The sequence below is a fragment of the Bos indicus x Bos taurus genome, chromosome 13 (assembly GCF_003369695.1).
Source record: "Bos indicus x Bos taurus breed Angus x Brahman F1 hybrid chromosome 13, Bos_hybrid_MaternalHap_v2.0, whole genome shotgun sequence".
In the NCBI taxonomy this organism is placed as follows: Eukaryota; Metazoa; Chordata; class Mammalia; order Artiodactyla; family Bovidae; genus Bos; species Bos indicus x Bos taurus.
This window is the reverse complement of record NC_040088.1, coordinates 36194940-36211557: the sequence shown is the minus strand read 5'-3', so window position 1 is coordinate 36211557 and position 16618 is coordinate 36194940. Positions and strand designations below refer to the sequence as shown.

General features: G+C 41.0%; 1 protein-coding gene across 2 annotated transcripts in view; it reads right to left on the bottom strand.

Moving 5' to 3' along the window:
• Nucleotides 1-16618, bottom strand: part of RASSF2 (Ras association domain family member 2) — a 59008-nt gene that overhangs the window by 25118 nt on the left and 17272 nt on the right. For both annotated transcript variants that reach the window (XM_027559430.1, XM_027559432.1), the window contains exon 2: nt 1043-1133. In XM_027559430.1, coding sequence (XP_027415231.1) covers nt 1043-1101 — 59 coding nt within the window. In that variant the 5' untranslated portion in view covers nt 1102-1133. The remainder of the gene's footprint in view (nt 1-1042; nt 1134-16618) is intronic.

Here is a 16618-nt window from a genome sequence, read left to right as displayed (position 1 = left end):
AGCCTCTCCACAGACTTTCCTCTCTCACAAATGCTGTGAGAAGAAGACATTCACTACAGACCTTCATGAGACTCAGAAACTCCAAGGATTTCAGGAAGTTAAAAGGGAGAGCTCTGGGCCCCATTGACTTAGGCTTCATTGACATACCTTTGTTGTTTAGTCGCTAAGTTGTATCCAAGTCTTAACAACCCCATGGACTATAGTCACCAGACTCCTCTGTTCGTGGGATTCCCCAGGCAAGAATACTGAAATGGGGTGCTATTCCTTTCTCCAGGGGATTCTCCCAATCCAGGTATTGAACCCATGTCTCCTGCATTGCAGGCAGATTATTTACCGTTGAACCACATGGGAACCCCTAATGTAATATTCTGCATTACTCTTCTAATGTACTTTTCTACTCTCCTTCAAGAGGTGCTTTTGTCTCTTTATCCTACGTGCTTTTAGTTTATAAAAACATTTTTTAAAAACCTTACAAGGCCTCTAAATACTGGTTTCCAAGTTGTTCCCCTGGGACCATAGCTGTCAATACTAAACATGGAAGAGAGAGCATATGACACCCTTTGTGATCAGAGTGACAGCTGTCAAACCTGAAAATGCTCTGATCAAGTTTTATCCGAAAGTGAATGCAGGGAGGCCTGGGAGGAGGGAGGAGCTTGCGGAGACTGAAGTATGCTTCTGCCTCTTCTCAGGCAAGAGGCAAGGGCGTTCTGTCACTTTAAGTCCAGTCATTCAGTGTAAAGATTTGGGGCTGTCACAACCAACTCCTCCTCCTAGAAACTCTCCAGGACATCAACTCTTCCGAGCCTCTAAAGGTACCATGTCTTGACCCCCTTAACTTCACTCCCTATGGCCAGGCTCTGGGGGCATGTTCTTTATCTATAGCAGCAAACTTGCTTGATGCTCTCACTAGTCCACACGCAGTTGCTTTCTCCTTCTCACACACATGAGCTCCTCTCGTGTACAGAGGAGGCTCCTCTGCCAGTGGCTTCCCTCCACATGGGACCGGCCACTGCAAGGACAATACCATAACAAAAAATCTTACTTGGAAATGTATTTATCTTGTCCACACGGGACTAGGGAAGTTTGGTGATGGTAGTCCATTCTTCCTTTCTCTTTTCATCAGAAGAAGAGGCCTATATTTGAAAGAAGATAGCAGTTAATGTCCAGTTGGGTCTTTAAGAAGTCAGCAGAACATGGTCCAGGGGGTGGGAGCACATGGTTCTTTGTCCCTGCCCCAGATACATAGCTTGAGCAGCCCAGCACTGACAAAGGGCCAGGGAGATGCCACACTGTTGGCTGCTGCCTCTGCTTGCCAGAGCTTCTGAGAAAAAAACCCAAACAAAAGATGACAATCCGGGCACAGCCCCAAAACAAATGCCCAAGGCACAGCCACAGACGATGCTGGCACCCAAGCTGATTTGAAGGAATGAATCTTCCTGAAGAGAACTTCACTACACAGAATAGAGATTTGTCTGAAAAGGAAGGTTGATAGTACTGAGATATACTAAAGATTGGTAAACAACCTAAAAGAATGCCCAAAGAAAAATGGGCACAATAAATCACAGCATATACATCATCATTAAAACATGACAATATGAAAGGCAATTTAATTACCTGAGAAAATGACAATACATTATGAAAACAAAGTTATAAAACTATGAGTCCAATTTTGTTTAATATACATGTAAGGCTCCCCTTGTGGCTCAGATGGTAAAGAATCTGCCTGCAATGTTGGAGACCCAGGTTCGATCCCTGGGTTGGGAAGATTCCTTGGAGAAGGAAATGGCAATCCACTCCAGTATTCTTGCCTAGAGAATTCCATAGACACTGGAGCCTGGCAGGCTACAATCCAAGGAGTCTCAAAGAGTTGGACAAAACTGAGCAATTATACTTTCAAGGGTAGTTACCTTAGTGATAAAGAATTCACCTGCCAATGCAGGAGACACAGGAGGAGATGTGAGTTGGATCCCAGGGTCAAGAAGATCCCCTGAAGGAGGAAATGGCAACCCAATCCAGTATTCTTGCCTGGGAAATCCCATAGATAGAGGAGCCAGGCAGGCTACAGTCCATGGGGCCGCAAAGCTCCATGATGTGACTGAGCAGGCATGCATGCAAGCATACAATATGCATATATATACACATTACTTTGTTGCATGCCAGCAAAGTAACGCTCAAAATTCTCCATGCCAGACTTTAACAGTACGTGAACCAAGAACTTCCAGATGTACAAGTTGGATTTAGAAAAGGAAGAGGAATCAGAGACCAAATTGCCAACATCTGCTGCATCATAGTAAAAGCAAGAGAACTTTAGAAAAACATCTATTTGTGCTTCAAAGACTACGCTAAAGCCTATGACTGTGTGGCTCACAACCACTGTAGAAAATTCTTAAAGAGATGGGAATACCAGATCACCTTACCAACCTCCTGAGAAACCTGTAGGCAGGTCAAGAAGGAACAGGTAGAACCAGACATGGAACAATGGACTGGCTCAAAATTGAGAAAGGAGTACATCAAGGCTGTATATTGTTACCCTGCTTATTTAACTTCTATGCAGAGTACATCATGCAAAATGCTGGGCTGGATGAAGCACAAGCTGGAATGAAGATTGCCGGGAGAAATATCAATAAGCTCAGATATGCAGATGACATCACCCTAATGGCAGAAAGAGAAAAGGAATTAAAGAGCTTCTTGATGAAGGTGAAAGAGGAGAGTGAAAAAGTTGACTTAAAACTCAATATTCAATAAATGAAGATCATGGCATCTGGTCCCATCACCTCATGGCAAATAGATGGGGACAAAGTGGAAACAGTGACAGACTTTATTTTCTTGGGCTCCAAAATCACTGCAGGTGGTGACTGCAGCCACGAAATTAAAAGATGCTTGCTCCTTGGAAGAAAACCTATGACAAACCTAGAGAGCATATTAAAAAGCAGAAACATTATTTTGCCAGCAAAGGTCCATCTAGTCAAAGATATGGTTTTTCCAGTAGTCATGTGTGGATGTGAGAGGCGGACCATAAAGAAGGCTGAATGCTGAAGAACAGATGTTTTTGAGCTGTGATGTTGAAGAAGACTCTTGAGAGTCCCTTGGATTGCAAGATCAAACCAGTCAATAATAAAGGAAATCAGTCTTGAATATTCACTGGAAGGACTGATGTGAAGCTCCAATACTTTGGCTACATGATGCAAACAGCCAATTCATTAGAAAAGACCCTGAGGCTGGGAAAGATTGAAGGCAGGAGGAGAAGGGGACGACAGAGGATGAGATGGTTGGATGGCACACTGACTCAATGGACATGAGTATGAGCAAGCTCCAGGGGTTGGTGAAGGACAGGGAAGCCTGGCGTGCTATGATCCATGGGGTTGCAAAAAGTCAGACACGACTGAACGACTGAACAAGAACAACATACATTCATCTGAATGGATATATGTATAAATATTAGGGTTTTTCAACCTCAGCACTATTGACTTTGGGGGCTAGGTCAGTCTTTGTTGTGAGGGCTGTGCTGTGCATCGAAACATGTTTAGCAGTATCCTTCGCCCTTACCCACCAGATGCCAGCAGCATGGCCCCCAGTCATGACGATCAAAAACGTCTCAGGACATTACCACTGTCCCCTGGGAACTAATCTGCCCCCAGTTGAGAACTTTTGGCATATGTATATGTAAGTGAATGAAAGGCCAGCTCTCTCAGGTAACAGTATTATTAGAATTTTTCTCAAGTATTTTATTCTGAAATTTTTCAGAAACGAAATTTAAGAAGACAAGGAATACCAATATATTTTGGCTAGTCTATCCTTAACATTTACTATCCTTACATTATAACACATCTGTCCATCTCTTTATCCATTCAATAATTCATCTTATTTTTCACAAAAAGAAGATGTCCTTTTCATCATAGGGGACTGGAATGCAAAAGTACAAAGTTAAGAGATACCTGGAGTAACAGGCAAGTTTGGCCTTGAAATACAAAATGAAGCAGGGCAAAGGATAACAGTTTTGCCAAGAGAACACAACTCATCATAGCAAACACCCTCTTCCAACAACACAAGAGAGGACTCTACACATGGATATCACCAGATGGTCAATACCGAAATCAAATTGATTATATTCTTTGCAACTGAAGATGAAGAAGCTGTTTACAGTCAGCATAAACAAGACCGGGAGCTGACTGTGGGTCAGATTATGAACTCCTTATTGCTAAATTCACATTTAAATTGAAGAAATTAGGGAAAACCACTAGACCATTCAGGTGTGACCTAAATCAAATCACTTATGATTATACAGTGGAAGTGACAAATAGATTGAAGGGATTAGATCTGATAGAGTGCCTGAAGAACTATGAACGGAGGTTCATGACATTGTACATTGTACAGGAGGCAGTGATCAAAACCATCCCCAAGAAAAAGAAATTCAAAATGGTTGTCTGAGGAGTCCTTACAAATAGCTGAGAAAAGAAGAGAAGTGCAAGGCACAGAGTAAAGGAAAGATATAAGCATCTGAATGCAGAGTTCCAAAGAATAGCAAGGAGAGATAAGAAAGCCTTCCTCAGCGATCAATGCAAAGAAATAGAGGAAAACAATAGAATGCAAAAGACCAGAGATCTCTTCAAGAAAATTAGAGATACCAAGAGAACATTTCATGCAAAGATGGGCTCGATAAAGGACAGAAATGGTATGGACCTAACAGAAGAGAAGATATTAAGAAGAGGTGGCAAGAATACACAAAAGAACTATACAAAAAAGATCTTCATGACACAGATAACCATGGTGGTGTGATCACTCACCAAGAGCCAGACATCCTGGAATGCAAACTCAAGTAGGCCTTAGGAAGCAGTAGCAAGAACAAAGCTAGTGGAGGTGATGGAATTCCAGTTGAGCTATTTCAAATCTTAAAAGACGATGCTGTTGAAGTTCTGCACTCAATATGCCAGCAAATTTGGAAGACTCAGCAGTGGCCACAGGACTGGAAGGTCAGTTTTCATTCCAATCCCAAAGAATGTTGCATCTACTACACAATTGCACTCATTTCACATGCCTGCAAAGCAATGCTCAAAATTCTCCAAGCCAGGCTTCAACAGTACATGAACTGTGAACTTCCAGATGTTCAAGCTGGATTTAGAAAAGGCAGAGGAACCAGAGATCAAATTGCCAACATCCATTGGATTATAGAAAAAGCAAGAGAGTTCCAGAAAAACATCTACTTCTGCTTTATTGATTATGCCAAAGCCTTTGACTGTGTAGATCACAACAAATTGTGGAAAATTCTTCAAGAGATGCGAATACCGGACCACTTTACCTGTTTCCTGAGAAATCTGTATGCAGGTCAAAAAGCAACAGTTAGAATTGGACATGGAACAACAGACTGGTCCCAAATTGGGAAAGGAGTACATCAAGGCCATATATTGTCACCCTGCTTATTTAACTTATATGCAGAGTACATCACATGAAATGCTGGGATGGATGAAGCACAAGCTGGAATGAAGATTGCTGGGAGAAATATCAATAACCTCAGATATGCAAATGACACCATCCTTATGGCAGAAAGTGAAGAAGAACTAAAGAGCCTCTTGATGAACGTGAAAGAGGAGAGTGAAAAAGTTGGCTTAAAACACAAGATTCAGAAAACTAAGATCATGGCATCTGGTCCCATCACTTCATGGCAAATAGATGGGGAAACAATGGAAACAGTGAGAGACTTTATTTCTTGGGGCTCCAAAATCACTGCAGATGGTGACTGCCACCATGAAATTAAAAGATGCTTCCTCCTTGGAAGAAAAGCTATGACCAACCTAGACAGCATATTAAAAAGCAGAGACATTACTTTGCCAACAAAGGTCCAACTAGTCAAAGCTATGGTTTTTCTAGTATTCATGTATGGATGTAAGGGCTGGACTATAAAGATAGCTGAGCACTGAAGAATTGATGCTTTTGAACTGTGGTGTTGGAGAAGACTCTTGAGAGTTCCTTGGACTGCAAGATCCAATCAGTCCATCCTAAAGGAAATCAGTCCTGAATATTCATTGGAAGGACGGATGCTAAAGTTGAAACTCTAATACTTTGGCCACCTGATGTGAAGAACTGATTCATTGGAAAAGACCCTGAGCCTGGGAAAGATTGAAAGCAGGAGGAGAAGGGGACGACAGAGGATGAGATGGTTGGATGGCATCACCAACTCGATGGACATAAGTTTGAGCAAGCTCCAGGAGTTGGTGATGGACAGGGAAGCCTGGCAGGCTGCAGTCCATGGGGGCACAAAGAGTCGGACACAACTGAGTGATTAAACTGAACTGAACCCTTAGCATTTACTATTCTTACACTATCACACATCTGTCCATCCCTTTATCCATTCAATAATTCATCTTATTTTTCATACATTTCAAAGTAAATTACACACAAAACATCTTAGCAATTTAAGAAGCTGAAATCATACTATCTTTTCCAACCACAGTGTATTAAATTAAAAATCAATAGTAGAAAAAAACTGAAAAATTCACAAATACATGGAAATTACACAACACACTCCTGAAAAACCAAAGAGACAAAGAAGAAACAAAAAAGAAATTTAAAAACATCTTAAATAGAAACAGAAGCAAACACACTAAGTTATGAGATAGACCAAAAGCACCTCTAAGAGGGAAGTTTATAGCAATACATACCTCCATTAAAAAAAAAAAAAAGATCTCTAATGAACAATCTAATTTTACACCTTAAAGAACTAAAAAAGAAAAAACTAAATCTACAACTAGCAAAAAGAAGGAAACAGCAAATATCAGAGCAGAAATAAATGAAATGGAAACCGGGAAAATGATAGAAAAGGTCAATGAAACTAAGAGCTGGGTTTTTTTTAAACAAGATAAACAAGTAGAAATGTGTAAGTTGAATCAATAATTACATTTATTGATTTGTATATATTGAACCATACTTGTATTCCAAGGGAAAATCTCACTTGACCATTCGTGCATGATCCTTTTAATGCACTGTCGAAATTCAGTTTGCCAGTATTTTGTTGAGAATTTTTCTATTCATATTCATCTAGTATTTTGACCTTGGTTGTTGTTCAGTCGCTCAGTTGTGTTGGACTTTTTGCGACGCTATGGACTGCAGCATGCCAGGCTTCCCTGTCCTGCACTATCTCCTAAAGTTTGCTCAAACTCATGTCCATTGAGTCAGTGATCCCATCCAACCATCTCATTCTCTGTCACCTTCTTCTCCTCCTGCCCTCAATCTTTCCCAGCATCAGGGTCTTTTCCAATTAGTTGGCTTGTAGCTGTTTTTTTTTTTTTTTTTTGTAATGTCTTTATCTGGCTTTGGTATCTGGCCTTGTAAAATGAGTTTGACAGTGTTCCATGCTCTTCAATTTTTTGTAAGAATTTGAGAAGGATCAATATTAACACTTCTTTAGACATTTGGTAGAATTCACCAGTGAAACCATTTGATCTTGGGCTTTCCTTTGTTGAGAGGTTTCTAACTGTGGATGCTCAATATCACTAATAATCAGGGAAACACAGATTATGCAACCTATTAAATATAGGATGGATAAACAATAAAGTCCTACTGTACAGCACAGGGAAATACATTCATCATTCTGTGATAAACTATGATGGAAAAAATATGAAAAAGAATATGTATGTGTACAACTGAGTCACTTTACTATACAGCAATAATTAAATATGACATTATAAATCAACTATACCTCGATAAATTATTAAAAAAAAAAAACACAATGAGATATCATTTCACACCTGTTAGAATGGCTATCATTACAAAGACATGAGACAACAAGCGCTGGGGAGGATGCAGGAAAATTGAAACCTTTATGAACCACAAGTGAGACTGTGAAATGGTGCAGCCACTATAGGAAACAGTATGGCAATTTCTGAAAACACAATGACCTAAAAGCTATGGGAAGAGGTGAAAGCAGTTCCAAGAGGGAAGCTGATAGCAATACAAGTTTACCTCAAGAAATGAGAAAAACATCCAATAAACAACCTTACCTTACACCTAAGCAAATGAAAAAGCACAAAATCCACCAAAGTTGGTAGAAGGAAGAAACTATAAAGATAAGAGTAGAAATAAATGAAAAAGAAACAAAGGAAACAATAGCAGAGATCAATAAAACTAAAAGCTGGTTCTTTGAGAAGATTAACAACATTGGTAAACCATTAGCCAGACTTATCAAGAGAAAAAGGAAGAAGACTCAAATCAATAAAATTGAAAATGAAAAAGAAGTTACAACAGACAATGCAGAAATAGAAAGGGTCATAAGAGACTACTACGAGCAACTCTATGCCAATAAAACGGATAACCTGGAAGAAACAGGCAAATTCTTAGAAAAGTACAACCTTCCAAAACTGAACCAGGAAGAAAGATAAATCACGAACAGACCAATCACAAGCACTGAAATCGAAACTGTGATCAAAAATATTTCAACAAACAAAAGCCCAGGGTCAATGGCTTCACAGTTTAATTCTGTCAAACATTTAGAGAAGAGCTAACACCTATCCTTCTCAAATTATTCCAAAAAACTTGCAGAGGGAGGAAAACTCAAAACTCATTCTATGAGGCCACAATCACCCTGATACCAAAACCAGGTAAAGATGTCACATAAAAAGAAAATTACAGGCTAATATCACTGATGAACATAGATGCAAAAATCCTGAACAGAATACTAGCAAACAAATCTGACAACACATTAAAAGGATCATACACCATGATCAAGTGGGATTTATCCCAGGGGTACAAGAATTCTTCAGTATATGCAAATCAATCAAAGTGATACACCATATTAACAAATTGAAAGATATAAACCATATGATCATCTCAATAGCTGCAGAAAAAGCTCCTGAAAAAATTCAATGCTGATTTATGATAAAAGAAACTCTCCAGAAAATGGGCATAGAAGGAACATACCTCAATATAATAAAGGCCATATATGACAAACCCAGAGCAAACATTATTCTCAATGGTGAAAAACTGAAAGCACTTTCTCTAAGATCATGAATAGGACAAGGGTGCCCACTCTCACCATTATTATTCAGTATAGTTTCAGAAGTCCTAGCCATGTAAATCAGAGAAGACAAAGAAATAAAAGCAATCCAGATTGAAAAAGAAGTAAAACTCTTACTATTTGTAGATGACACAATACTATACATAGAAAACCCTGAAGATGCCACCAGAAAATTACTAGAGCTAATCAATGAATTTACTTAAAGTTGCAGGATACAAAATTAATACACTGAAATCTCTTGCATTCCTATACACTAAGAATGAAAAATCAGAAAGAGAAATTTAGGAAACAATCCCATTTACCACTGGAACAACAACAAAAAATAAAATGTCTAGGAATAAACCTACCTAAACAGACAAAAGACCTACGGGTATGAGGGCTCAGTTTCTCAGTGGTATCTGACTCTCTGCAGCCCCACAGACTGTAGCCCACCAGGCTCCTCTGTCCATGGAATATTGCAAGCAAGAACACTGGAGCCAATTGCATTTCCTGTTCCAGAGGATCTTCCCAATCCAGGGACTGAACCCATGTCTCCTGTGCCTCCTGCACTGGCAAGTGGATTCTGTACCACTGAGCCACCTGGAAAGCCCAAAGCCCTGTACACAGAAAACTATAAGACACTAATGAAAGAAATCAAAAATGACACAAACAAATAAAGACATATATCATGTTCCTGGATTGGAAGAATCAATATTGTGAAAATGACTATACTACCCTAAGCAATCTGCATATTCAATGCAATCCCTAGCAAATTACCAGTTGCATTTTTTGCAGAACTAGAACAAAAAACCTTCACAATTGCTATGGAAATACAAAGGATCCCAAATAGCCAAAACAATCTTGAAAAAGCAGAATAGAGCTGCAGGAATCAACCTTCCTAACTTCAGACTACACTACGAACCTACAGTCATCAAGATAGTATGGTACTGGTACAAAAACAGAAATATAGATCAGTGGAACAAGATAGAAAGCCCAGAGATAAACCCATGCACCTATAGGCAACTTATCTTTGACAAAGGAGGCAAGAATATATAACAGAGAAAAGAGTCTTTCAATAAGTGGTGCTGGGAAAACTGAACAGCTATGTGTAAAAGAATGAAATTAGAACACTTCCTAATAACATACACAAAAATAAACTCAAAATAGATTAAAGATCTAAACGTAAAGCTAGAAACTATGAAACTCTTAAGAGGAAAATATAGGCAGAACATTCAGACATAAATCACAGCAATATTCTCTTTGACCTGCCTCCTAGAGTAATGGAAATAAAAAACAAAAATAAACAAGTGGGACCTAATTAAACTTTAAAGTTTTTACACAGCAAAGGAAATTATGAACAATTTTGAAAAGACAACCCTCAGAATGGGAGAAAATAATTGCAAATGAAACAACTGACAAAAGGTTATAATCTCCAAAATATACAAGCAGTTCATACAGCTCAATACCAGAAAAACAAACAACCCAATCAAAAAATGGTCAGAAGACCTAAACAGACATTTCTCCAAAGAAGACACACAGATGGTCAACAAACACAAGATGCTCAACACTGCTCATTATTCAGTTCAGTTCAGTTCAATTCAGTCTCTCAGTCATGTCCGACTCTTTGCAACCTAATTGCCTGGAGAATCCCAGAGACGGGGAAGCCTGGTGGGCTTCCATCTATGGGGTTGCACAGAGTCGGACATGACTGAAGTGACTTAGCAGCAGCAGCAGCAGACTGCAGAATGCCAGGCCTCCCTGTCCATCACCAACTCCCGGAGTTGACTCAAACTCATGCCCATTGAGTAGGTGATGCCACTCAACCATCTCATCGTCTATTTCCCTGATGCTGGGAAAGATTCTTCAGTCTTTCCCAGCATTAGGCTCTTTTCTAATGAGTCAGTTCTTCATATCAGGTGGCCAAATTATTGGAGTTTCAGCTTCAGCATCAGTCCTTCCAATGAATATTCAGGACTGATTTCCTTTAGGATGGACTGGTTGGATCTCCTTGCAGACCAAGGGACTTTCAAGAGTCTTCTCCAACACCACAGTTCAAAAGTATCAATTCTATAGCACTCAGCTTTCTTTATATTCCAACTCTCACATCCATACATGACTACTGGAAAAACCACAGCTTTGACTAGACAGACCTTTGTTGGCAAAGTAATGTCTCTGCTTTTTAATATGCTGTCTAGGTTGGTCATAATTTTTCTTCCAAGTAGCAAACGTCTTTTAATTTCATGACTGCAGTCACTATCTGCAGTGATTTTGGAGCCGAAAAAAATGAAGTCTGTCACCGTTTCCACTGTTTCCCCATCTATTTGCCATGAAGTGATGGGTCCAGATGCCATGATCTTAGTTTTCTGAATGTTGAGTTTTATGCCAACTTTTTCACTCTCCTCTTTCACTTTCATCAAGAGGCTCTTTAGTTCTTCTTTGCTTTCTGCCATAAGGGTGGTATCATCTGCATATCACCCATTATTAGAGAAATGCGAATCAAAACTACAATGAGGTATCACCTCACATCAGTCAGAATGGCCATCATCCAAAAAAAAACAAAAAAAATCTACAAACAATAAATCCTGGAGAATATGTGGAGAAAAGGGAATCCTCCTGCATAGTTGGTGGGAATGTTGACATAGCCACTGTGGAGAATGGTATGCAGATGCCTTAAAAAAAAAACAAAAAAAAACTAGGACTAAAACTACCATATGACCCAGCAATGCCACTATGGGGCATATACCCTGAGAAAACCTTAACTGAAAAAGACACACGCACCCCAATGTTTCTTACAGCACTATTTACACTAGATAGGACATGGAAGCAACTTAGATGTCCATCAATAGATAAATGGATAAAGAAGCTGGTAGATACATACAAGGAATTATTACTCAGTCATAAAAAGGAACACATTTAAGTTAGTTCTACTGAGGTAGATGAACCTAGAGCCTGTTATACTGAGTGAAGTAAGTCAGAAAGAGAAAAACAAATATTGTATATTAATGCACATACATGGAATCTAGAAAAATGGTACTGATGAACCTATATTTTCAGGGTAGAAACAGAGATGTAGACATAGAAAACAGACTGGACGCAGTGGGGAAAAGAAAGGGTGGGACGGGTTTGAGAGAATAGCCATGAAACATGTACATTACCGTATGTAAAATGGATAGCTATTGGAAAGTTGCTGCATAGCACAGGGAGCTCAACCTAGTACTCTGAGACAACCTAGAGGAGTGGAATGAGATGGAGGGTGGGAGAGAGGGAGGTTCAAGAAGGAGGGGACATATGTATATTTATGGCTGATTCATTCCCACTCCAGTACTCTTGCCTGGAAAATCCCATGGATGGAGGAGCCTGATGGGCTGCAGTCCATGGGGCCGCTAAGAGTTGGACACGGCTGAGCGGCTTGACTTTCACTTTTCACTTTCATGCATTGGAGAAGGAATGGCAACCTACTCCAGTGTTCTTGCCTGGAGAATCCCAGGGACGGGGGAGCCTGGTGGGCTGCCGTCTATGGGGTCGCACAGGGTCGGACACGACTGAAGTGACTTAGCAGCATGTTGTTGAATGGGAGAAACCAACACAACGTTGTAAAGCAATTATCCTGCTTGGGACTGGCGCCCTGGGATGACCCAGAGGGATGGTACAGGGATGGAGGTGGGAGGGGGGTTCAGGATGGGGAACACGTGTATACCCGTGGCGGATTCATGTTGATGTATGGCAAAACCAATACAATATCGTAAAGTAATTAACCTCCAATTAAAATAAATAAATTTATATAAAAAACAAAAAACAAAACAAAAACACAGTATGGCAGTTTCTCAAAAACTTAAAAATAGAACTGCCATACAATCCAGCAATTCTACTTCTGGGTACATACCCCAGAGAACTGAAAGTAGGACCTGAAATGATATTTGTACACCCATGTTCTTCATAGCATTTATAACAAAAGCCACTCAGGTACCTATTAGCAGATGACTAGATTAATAATACATCTATACAATTCAGACTTAAAAATGAACAATACCCTGTCATATGTTACAACATGGATGAACCATGGGGACATTACACCAAGTGAAATAATCTAGTCACAAAATGACAAATACTGTATAATTTTGCTTAAATGAGGTACCTAGGTCAAATCCAAAGAGACAAGAAAGTAGAATGGTGGTTGCCAGGGGTTGGGGAAAGGGAAATAGCAAGTTACTACTGATATTTAATGGGTATAGTTTTAATTTTGCAGGATGAAGAGTTCCGTGGATGGATAATGTGATGGCTGCACAACCATGTGAATGTACTTAATGCTACTGAACTGTACACTTACAAATGGTTATAGTGGTACATTTTATGTATGTTTTGCCACAAAACTTTAAATGGAAAAACCAGGCAGAAAATCAGTGTTATAGTGACATAATGTGAAAAAGATTCAACGCACTCCTGCTGGCTTTGAAGCTGGAGGAAGAAGGGTGTGAGCAGAAGAAATGTGGGAAAGGCTTTTAGAAGCTGGAAAGGACAAGGAAACACCCTTAATCTGGACTTGGGTGGTGTCCCAGGTGCTTTCTGGAGGAAGTGAACTCTAAACTGAGACCTCAGTGACGAGACGGAGCTGGCAAAGGTGAAGGGCAGAGTGGTCCAGGCAGAAGGAGCATGCACCAAGACGCGGTAGTACATATGCTGGAGCTTGACCATGTCAGGGAGTTTGGACTCTGAAGTGCAATGGGATGGGGTGTGTGGTAGGCTGAACAATGTCCACCAAAGATATCTAGGTCCTAATCCCTGGAACCTGTCCATGTCACTTTATATGAAGATAGGGACTTTGCAGATGTGATTAAATTAAGTATCTGGAAACAGGAAGACTACCCTAGATTACCTGCACACGTGCACTCAGTCATGTCCCTCTCTTTATGACCCCATGAACTGTAGCCCACTATAGTCCTCTGTCCATGGAATTTTCCAGGCAAGAATACTGGAGTGGGTGGCCACCTAGCTCAGTTCAGTTCAGTTGTTCAGTCGTGTCCGACTCTTTGCAACCCCATGGACTCAGCAGGCCAGGCCTCCCTGTCCATCACCAACTCCCAGAGTTGACTCAAACTCAGGTCCATTGAGTTGGTGATTCTATCCAACCATCTCATCCTCTGTCATCCCTTCTCCTCCCGCCTTCAATCTTTCCCAGCATCAGGCTCTTTTCCAATGAGTTAGTTCTTCGCATCAGGTGGCCAAAGTATTGGAGTTTCAGCTTCAGCATCAGTCCTTTCAATGAATACTCAGGACTGATTTCCTTTAGGATGGACTAGTTGGATCTCCTTGTAGTCCAAGGGACTCTCAAGAGTCTTCTCCAACACCACAGTTCAAAAGCATCAATTCTTCAGTGCTCAGCTTTCTTTATATAAGCCTAATTAGATTACCTGAGTGGACCTTAAATATAATCACATGTATCCTTAAAAGAAAGTCAGAGGGAGATTCTGCTACAGACAGCCTCAACAGAGAAAGATATTTGAAGATGCTACTCTGGATGAAAGATGGAGAAAGGGACCATTAGCCAAGGAACACAGCGAGAAAAGGCAAGGAAATTAACCCTCCCCCTCACCCCTCCCCAAAGGCTCTAGAGGGAGGGCAACCCTACTAACTCCTTGGTTTCAGCCCACTGAAACCAATGTCAGGCTTCTGGCCTCCAGAAGGTAAAAGAGTACATTTTTGTTGTTTTAAGCCATCAAGTCTGTGATCATTTTTTACAGTGGCAACAGGAAAATAAGGGGAGTTATAAGGGAAGGGTGTAATCTGATTTGAATTTTGGAATGATTACCTCATTCTACTCTTTACTTTGAGATAGGATAAGGGAAGAAAACAGAGGCAAAGGGACCAATTGAGAGGCCTGTCCCAGGGAAGCAGGCAGTGGGGATGGAGTAACAGTGTCCAGTGAGTTTAAAGAGGTAGAGAAAAAAGTCACACTCCATCAGTAAAAAGATTTGGAAAGGGCCAGATTCCCACATTACACTGGGCTGCTAGGTAGCCATGCAGTCACAAACACTGCTGTGAGGAATATGGGCCGAGTCTGAGGCAGGTCACGGAACCCTATGATGCTGAAGACAGGAAACCCTGCCAGGTCTGTGCCCCAGGAAAGAGCCAGTGTGGAGCTCCCAGGGAGGGAATCCTGGCCCTACTGAGGGGAGGGAGGTCAGGAGAGTGGCAAGGTCACCAAGGAGAGAGTAGGGAGGACTAAAGGGCAGGGCCAAGGGCAGGGATCCAATGAACCCACTAGGTTAGGCATAGGCAGGAAAAAAAGAGTCCCTGGAAGAGGAGGAAAAAGAGGAGACACAGTATCTTGGAAACCAAGAGAAGGAGTCCGTGATCAGCAGAGCCAGGAGCTGGTGGTGGGAACCCAAGGAATAGAAACAAAGAGCAGTCTCTGATTTACCACATAAGGTCATGAGGGACCTCAGCCAGAGCCAGTTCCTAAGTTTAGATAGAGTGGAAATCAGATTAGTGGTGTCTGTCCATTGACAGACCTCATCCTGAACATTCAAGTCTTTCTCCAGCCAGGGAAATGTTATCCTATACTAGCTTTGATTGCTGCTTCTCTTCCTTCCATTCTTGGTTTATCTTCTGCAATGTCTGTCCTCTCTCTCCAGCACTATTCAGTTCAGTTCAGCTGCTCAGTTGTGTCTGACTCCTTGCAACCCCATGGACTGCAGCACACCAGGCTTCCCTGTCCATCACCAACTCCCAGAGCTTGCTCAAACTCATGTTGCTGATGCGATCCAACCATCTCATCCTCCGCTGTCCCCTTCTCCTCCTGCCTTCAATCTTTCCAAGCATCAGGGTCTTTTCCAGTGAGTCAGTTCTTTTCATCAGGTAGCCAAAGTATTGGAGCTTCAGCATCAGCCTTTCCAATGAACACTCAGGGTTGATTTCCTTTAGGGTTGACTGGTTTGATATCCTTGCAGTCCAAAGGACTCTCAAGAGTCTTCTCCAACACCACAGCTCAAAAGCATTAATTCTTTGGTGTTCAGCCTTCTTTCCATCTCTCACATCCATACATACTTTTTTACTTACCAGGTTGATTAAAAACCATCAAGTAGTCTGATGGCCCAAATGTGGGAATTCTCGAAAGTTAAGTCGCTCTCTCCCTAGTGAGTGATTTCACAAGGCCATCACTATAAATCTGACCTAGGCTTCCGAGGTGGCACAGTGGCAAAGAATTCGCCTGGTATACCAATGCAGGAGATGCAAGAGATGTGGGTTAGATCCCTGAGTAGGAAAGATCCTCTGGAGTAGGAAATGTCGACCTGCTGCAATATTCTTGCCTGGAAAATTCCATGGAAAGAGGAGCGTGGCGGGCTACAGTCCACGGGGTCACAAAGAGTTGCACACAATGGAGCACACACACAGATTCATTTGGCCCAATCTTTGTCTCCAGCCTGACTTCTCCCCACCAGCTTTTTCGTTTTTGTTTTGACTTTTACATTTCTTGGATTAGGAATGTTAGGAAAATACTTACACAGTCTACCATATTGTTGAACTGAAATTGCAGATAACTGATTTTAGGGCCCAAGCCCTTCTTTGTCTGTCTCAAGGATAACATCTGCATCTGTCTTCATAAACTTTCCAACCATCACCACAAATCACTGG